The sequence below is a fragment of the Myotis davidii genome, unplaced genomic scaffold (genome assembly GCF_000327345.1).
Source record: "Myotis davidii unplaced genomic scaffold, ASM32734v1 scaffold173, whole genome shotgun sequence".
Lineage (NCBI taxonomy): Eukaryota > Metazoa > Chordata > Mammalia > Chiroptera > Vespertilionidae > Myotis > Myotis davidii.
The window spans coordinates 2,381,504-2,389,301 of record NW_006286303.1 but is presented as its reverse complement, the minus strand read 5'-3'; the positions used below and the strand labels follow the sequence as shown (position 1 = coordinate 2,389,301).

Here is a 7,798-nt window from a genome sequence, read left to right as displayed (position 1 = left end):
ACAGGCCTTCGGCTTCCATATCCCATACGATGCAGTGTACGGCTAATTTGCCTACAAACATCAGGTGGTCATAATAATCTGGCCACTCACGTTCAAATATATCCCACGTTCAAAGGCTGTTAAATCGCGTTGTTTACCCATATCTTAAAAAAAAAAAATCACTTCTACTGTGGTAAACAACCTGCTTCCTTATTTATAATGATCTGGCCCTCTAGCAACTTCAGCGCGAAATTATAGCTCATTTGCCTACAAACGTCAGGTGGTCATAATAATCAGGCCACTCGGGGTGTGTGTGTGTGTGTGTGTGTGTGTGTGTGTGTGTGTGTGTCCGTCCTATATCATAAACAAGGAACATGTAAATTGACCGTCCCTCTGATACACTCACCAGTCAATCAGGACTATGCAAATCAACCCAACAAAGATGGCGGGTTAATTTGCATACACAGGCGCTGGGTGGAGAGCAGAGTGGGAGAGCTGGCAGCTTGGGGGGACGTGGCTCCCTTGGACACGCCCCCTAAGCCACTGGGTAGAGAGCAGAGAGGAGAGCCAGCGGAGAGTGGAGCAGCTTGGGGAGCTTGGCTCCCCAAGCTGCCAGACCGAGAGCAGAGAGGGAGAGCTGGTGGCTTGGAGGACTTGGCAGAGTGGGAGGCCACGAGACGAAGACAGAGCAGGAAGGGAAAACCAAGAGCGCGGGGAGCACCAGGAATTCTGGGAATGGTAGTTCTGGTGGCAGCCCCAGGACCAGAAGCGAAAGCCCAGAGTGCGGGGAGCACCAGGAATGCTGAATCGTAGTTCTGGTGGCAGGCGTGTTGTGGAATCTTCTAGAGTAGACACTAGAGCAGTGGTCGGCAAACCGTGGCTCGCGAGCCACATGTGGAGTGAAAGAAGATGTAGTGTCAAGATTGAGAAAGGAGTGGGCCTAAGCCATCAGGGCCCCCAGATTGGAGAGGGCGCCCCTGAGGGCTCCCATATTGGAGAGGGTGCAGGTCGGGCTGAGGGACCCTCACACTCCCCAGTGCACGAATGTTGTGCACCGGGCCTCTAACACACACACACACACACACACACACACACACACACACACACACACGCTAATGTGCTAAGTGTCTGACTGTCCAACCAGTCGCTATAACGCACACTGACATCCAGGGAGCAGATGCTCAACACAGGAGCTGCTGTGACTCGCACTGGCCATTTACAGAGAAACAGCACCACGGACCTAGTGCCGACAAAGCAACACTCGGTTTCTCCTAAGTGGGACACAGGTCCTGTCACCACCCTGGAGCAACACCCCACCAAATCACAGCCGACGCTGCCAAGACCCCATGGCACAAAATGCAGCCCACAGCCCAGCCCAGCCCAGCCCAGAAATGGTGGCTATGGGCAACGGGTAATGACATCACATAGCAACGCCCAGCTTCCCCTCCCTAGCGACTAGCCTCCCTGGAGTTTCTTCAGCCTAGGAACACAACTTGCTTTATAGCCAAGTGGAAACATTTTACACTTTAACCAAATGTCTGTGAAGCCTTTTCCCATGCCTCATCTCATTTGATCCTCACAGAAGTCCTGGAGTAGGTAGATAGGAGGCTAAGTGAAATCCTATTTTCATTAGCTGGAAAATGGAGATTTAGAGAGCTTAGAAATTTGACCCGGCTAAAAAGAAGTAAGAAACGGTGGACCTTGAAAATGACTTCAGGTTTTCTCACTACACAGAATATAGTCAAACACTGCTGCAGTTAAATATTTTACCCTTTGTTCTCCCTGTGTGATCTACAGTAATAATCTGACTTGTGTTTATATTTATTGCTGTGTTGCTGACAATGACCTGAAAGAGAAGTTGGGGTGCTTCACTGGGCTGGAAAAAGTTTAGCTAAATCAGAAAGCAGGTCTAATTAAGCAAGTTTATCCATATATATAAAAATCTCTCACTGGTGCCAATCGCACACGTGTGTTTCGATCTGTCATTGTCGATCGTGAATTTGCTTGACACTTCTATTATAAAGAAAGGGCGAATAGCAATATTAAAATATTTCTTCTAATTAATTTCCTTTCATTGTGCATGAATCCGTGCACCAGGCCACTAGTATGTTTTATAATTGGCTCTCTTTAGAATCCTATGTATTTTATACATTTAAAATACATTAAATCTTATAAAATACCAATAAAACATTATTCTAAGAAATTGTTCATAGGCTTCCAGAGACTACCATAGGTGTCCATGACAAATAAAAGATTAAAAATCCCACCCTAGCCATTTTACTCAGTGTTTAGAGCATTGGCGCTCTAACTGAAGGATCACAGGTTCAATTCTGGTCAAAACATGTACCTTCGTTGCAGGCTCGATCCCTGACCCCAGTCAAGGTGTGTGCGGGAGACAACCAATCGATATCTCTCTCTCTCATCGATGGTTCTCTCTCCCTGTCTCTCCCTATCCCTTTCATTTTCTCTTAAAATATCCTTGGATGAGGATTAACAGGAAAAAAAAAGGTTAAAAATCCATGCTGTAAATTACCCTGCTCCTATCTTACAAAGCACCCCTTTTTCAGGGTCTCTAATACCCTTCATACATGCATGAAGTGTCACCCTCTCCATGATTATATATTTGACACGCAGAACAGAGAAATGCATAGCTTTTTTTAAGCAATAATCATAATTGTTTATGTTTACTAGATAGTAGAGTCCATATAAAATTAAATGTATCAAATAAACATTCCATCTAACCACCTATATAGAGAGACCTTAAGTCAAATACTACAATGTCAAATGAAATATACTTTCTGAAACTACAATGGGAAAAGCCTGAAAATATCAATCTACCTTATTCCCAAATAAAAAAAGTTTAATGAAAACATCTGAAAAATGATCTTAAGTTGCTAAAAACGTGAAGAATATGAAGTTTACTTTTTGTTTTCTCAATCCTATACTGTGCACACATTGCAGTATCTTGTTTACTCATTTAAAATTTGAAAAACAGAGGATATCAAATGATGAGTGGATAAAAAAACTGTGGAACATTTACACAATGTAATACCACTCAGCTGTAAAAAGGAGGGAAATCTTACCTTTTGTGACAGCATGAATAGACCTGGGAAGTATTATGCTAATTGAAATAAGCCAGTCAAAGAAAGACAAATACCATATTATTTCACTTACATGTGGAATCTAATGAACAAAATAAACTAACAAACAAAATAGAAACAGACTCAGATACAGAGAACAGACTGACAGTTGTCAGAGGGGAGGGGATTGGAGGCCTGAGTGAAAAAAGTTAAAAGTTAAACCAAAAAACAACAAAAAAATCAACTCATAGACACAGACAACGGTAAGGTGATTATCAGAGGGAAAAGGAGACTTCAGGGGGATGTAGAAGAGGATAAAGGGGAGGATAAATGGTAATGGAAGAAAATTTGACTTTTGATGGTGAACACACAATATATAGATGATGTATTACAGAATTGTACACTTGAAACTTATATAATTTTATTAACCAATATCACCCCAATCAATCCAATAAAAATTTTCAAAAAGTAAAAAAACAAACAAACAAAAAAGATAATTTCGAATGAATCCTTGGGTTAAAATGACAGAAAAGTATAAACCAAGTGATATACAGTAGTCATTTAGACAACAGAAACACCCAAACAGTTGGAAGTGAGAAGATCTAAACTACAAGAGCTACAAATTCAACTACAAATCCAATAACAACCAAAAATTTAAAAAGTTTAAAAATAAAAAAATTCTACAGTCAGAAGATGATCTGGTGAAAATAGAAATTATCTCCTTCCTATCAATAAGAAGTACTAGTTTAAAAATATTTTCAGTAGAAATATACCTTATTTTATAACGAAAATCAAGGAACAGAATTTACTTTTCTATATTCCTATCATTTGAAGACAAAATGAAATGTAGCCACAATTATAGTCATTCAATTTCAACTTAACAGTATTTCATTTTTATACATGTAATTACCATAATTTTAAAAAACTTTAACAAAATTGTAATACATTCAATCGATACCAGTATTTTACGTCGCTACCAAAATCTTGAAAATTTTACTATAAGCACTCAAATTACAACACTTTAGATCATATTTTCTGATTACAAAATCTGTATGTACTCATCAGAGGAAACTTGTAAAATACAAAAGAAAGAAAACAGAATTCACCATAATCTTACCAATTATAAATAAGCATTGTAATAATTTTATGGGAAGTATCTTACATATTAATAATAATGCTACTAATCAATATTAGACCCTTACTTTGAGCTACTTGGCTAAGAGCTTTAAAAATACTATTTTATTTTATCCTTACAACAACCCTGTTTCAGGTGAATATTTCCATTTTACAGATATGTCAACAAGAATTTAAAGAGGTTAGGAAACATGCCTAAGGTCACAAAGATAAGTGGTACAGCTGAATCCAGCATTTCAAATTATTATCCTACGCCACCATCAATATATACATACATAGAATGCTGTATTCTACCTACTCTAAAGTAATTTTAGATGGCTATTTAATATAAACAGTATGTGAGCACACCATAATTTAATCACTCCTGTACTGGATCAGATTATTTTTGTATAGTATTCAGGATAGGATGACTCATTCAATACAGAAAAATAAAAACAGATAAATGCAAGACTTGCTTGTCTACTTCTAAATTTATATTAAAATATATAATTCAACTTACTCTTTTACTGAGACAAATAACTGGCCACATACTGCAACCTAATGTGCAGCAGCAACAAAGGCAGCCACAAAGTAGCCAACGTACATTAACAGGAAGGTTCTTCTTAAGACAACTGTTAACTCTGTTGATGCTGGCTTTAAATTCTTCAGGAGCTACCTAAAAAAAATTAAGAAATAACAACACTGCAATATTAATGTCAATAAACATGCATCATTAGTATAAATCTTTTTCCTAATTTGTTAGGAAAAGACTTCAATTTTGAGGTGTATAAATAGTATCTAAATAATTAACGGACACTCACTTTTCCAGTTAATGAAGAAGGGAATTCTGATTCAAATTTGTTGCTCAGTCCAAATCTATTTTAAAAAGGAGAAAGATGTTATTGCATGTCATTGCTGCACAAAATAGACCATTTAACTTAATCAAGGGTCAAGTAAATAGCAGCTTCATATACAGAATTACCACGGAAGATTGAGACACAAAAACATTCTAATCAGCAATATATGAAATGTAACAAGCAATTTAAGCAGCTGAATCAAAACTTTTGTATAATAAGAGGCTGAGAATAACTTGTTTGGGGTTATCTTTGCGAAACAAATATTATATAATGAAAAACAACACAATGTTTAAATGTTCAAATTTGTCAAAATTATGAAGGTTCTTCCAACTAAGAAACAAAGCTGAAATCTCTATTAATTACTCTTTCGGTCAAGAGTATTTGTTAACACTCAATATTAGCAGTAACATGTCTAAAAATGCAAACTGATTAGTTAACACTTTCTGAGATCTACACTATTATAGCCAGAGAATGCAAAAAAACCTGAAACAATGTGGTAGCTGGCTTGGCTATTTAAACTTTCAAATTTTAAGACATTTGCTATCTGTACTCCCAAAGAAATGAAACCCAAGTAGTGCATTTTAATATCCTTAAGTGTTTAAATGTCTGAAAAGATCATGAGAACTGACTGCGCACATGACTACTTCTTCACGTAAGTTATTAGGTAAGAATAAAATAAATACTAAGACACATTGGCAATAGCAGATCACCCTGGAAATAAATATTGAGATTCTTCAATATGATGACTTTTGTTGGACCCTAGAGCCAAAATTCTTTTAGTTTCATTGAGAGATAACTGACACATAACATATTAATTTAAGGTGTACAACACAATGGTTTGATACATGTGCATATTCTTAAATGATTGCCAAATGAATTTAGTTAATATCACCTCACATAGTTAGAAAAAAATGTTTCCTATGATGAGAACCCTTAAAATTCACTATCTTAACAATCCTTAAATAGACAATACTGTACATTGGGTAGCTGGCACTGGTAAAAGGGATCCCCTGAGATTCTGTATTAAACAGCTGGCTAGATTAGGAATTTCTTATTCAACCATCTAATAGAGCTGGACAGGGAAATCAAATGAATAAGGCAGGTTGTGTGAAGGCACTAAGGAATCATGGGGCCTACCTGCCGGGAGGGGAGGGGAAAGGAGAGGAAGGGAAGGGAAGAGAGACCAGATCCAGCTGATTACTGTCAATCTAGAAGGCAGACCCACTTTTGACAGACTGTATGATTTTCGTTTTCCAAGAGGAGTTGGAAAACCAGATTCCTATGCACTTCCCCACCTCTAAAACACTGTGCAAGTCAAATAAAAAACTTCTGTGGGTCAGGTTGTGGTTTGCATCATGTCTAGACTTCCCTACCTGTGAACAGTGGGTTCTGAGACCATTTCTTTATCAACTTAAGTACTTTCATATACTATTTAAGAGCAGCATTGAAATAACATTAATCTATCTTTAAAAATAATGGATACTATTTACAAAAAAGATTACAATACAATTACCTAGGTCCAAGCCCAAGTTCTTTTCACACTAAACATAAACTGGCAACCATTACTGTTTAATGTAATTCTGGCACTAATGCCATTCTCTTTCTAAGATTGGACGATTGAGCTAAACCTATTTTCTGTCTATGTAGGGGCCTCAGAGCAATGTGGTTCTACAGGAAAAAGCCTCCAGATAACCCTCTTCCAATCTTAAAGATCCTCCCAGGAGGAAGAGGTGTGAAGAGCTTGCTCATAGTTCTCAGTGAGGTCTCTACGATAATGTAATTCCTTTTCATCTATTTCCTTTAAGGAAACATTCAACAAATGTTTGCATATTCAACCTTCTTAATATAAACTTCCTTCTCTTACATGATCTCCCTGGTCTGGAGGTTTTCTCCTTCAATCAATAGTTTCCATTTCAACCAGGTTTATTATTGCAATTAATTAACCATCTCCTTCCAACTGGTCTTTGACATTTTCTAGAAAAGCAATAACCAGATACCTCCAAGTCTCACAAAGAAAAAGGTCCTCCTTACAGTCCCAGTGATTAAATATTTAAAGCAGAGAATACCTATAATTTGCTAGTTAATATGCTAAGTTGAAGACAGCAGTCCAGTATTAGTTTCAACCCTAATTTCCTTTCTTTCCAGAGCATACTTCCTCATTGGGTGAGTGGCTAAATGTTGATGCTTTGCCCAGGGAGCACTTTGAGCTAATTGCCCTGCTGTTCCTGCAAGCAGAGCTTTAAGCCAGGCTAGTAGTTAGCTATTTTTCCAAGTTAAGAACTGGTAATTTCAAGAATATTATTTTGGCACCCAGTTCCTTTTCTCACACATTTTGTTAAGTTGTATCTTAAGATCAGATAGTAATTCTTCCTCTTCCTTCATCTCACCCCCAAAGTAATGTCCCAGGAAAGATGAAAAGTAACATGATTCACACTAGAAGGGAGTGTTCAGCTTTTCCAGCAACCATTAATTCAGTTTGGTGCTGATAATTTTCCATTCTCCCTTGCTGTGTTTCTACCAGCTAAACAAGAATACCTAAAAGAAGGGTCAAGAAAATGCTGCTGTTAGGATACAAAATCAACGCCAAGAAATCTATGGCATTTCTATACACCAATAGTGAACTTACAGAAAGAGAGACGAAAAAAGCAATCCCATTTACCATCACAACAAAAAAATCAAGATACCTAGGAATAACCCTAACTAAAAAGGTAAAAGACCTCTACTCAGAAAACTACAGGACATTGAAAAAAGAGATAGAGGAAGACATAA

At 37.6% G+C, this 7,798-nt stretch overlaps 1 protein-coding gene across 2 annotated transcripts in view; it reads right to left on the bottom strand.

The window, feature by feature from the left end:
• Window positions 1-7,798, bottom strand: part of CHIC2 (cysteine rich hydrophobic domain 2) — a 58,412-nt gene that overhangs the window by 24,511 nt on the left and 26,103 nt on the right. Inside the window, exons 2-3 of one of the 2 annotated variants that reach the window (XM_006757810.2) lie at window positions 4,994-5,048; window positions 4,693-4,848 (exon numbers count right to left, since the gene is read on the bottom strand). In XM_006757810.2, the coding sequence (XP_006757873.1) occupies window positions 4,693-4,848; window positions 4,994-5,048 (211 nt within the window). The remainder of the gene's footprint in view (window positions 1-4,692; window positions 4,849-4,993; window positions 5,049-7,798) is intronic. The other variant, XM_006757811.2, reaches the window with a different exon arrangement.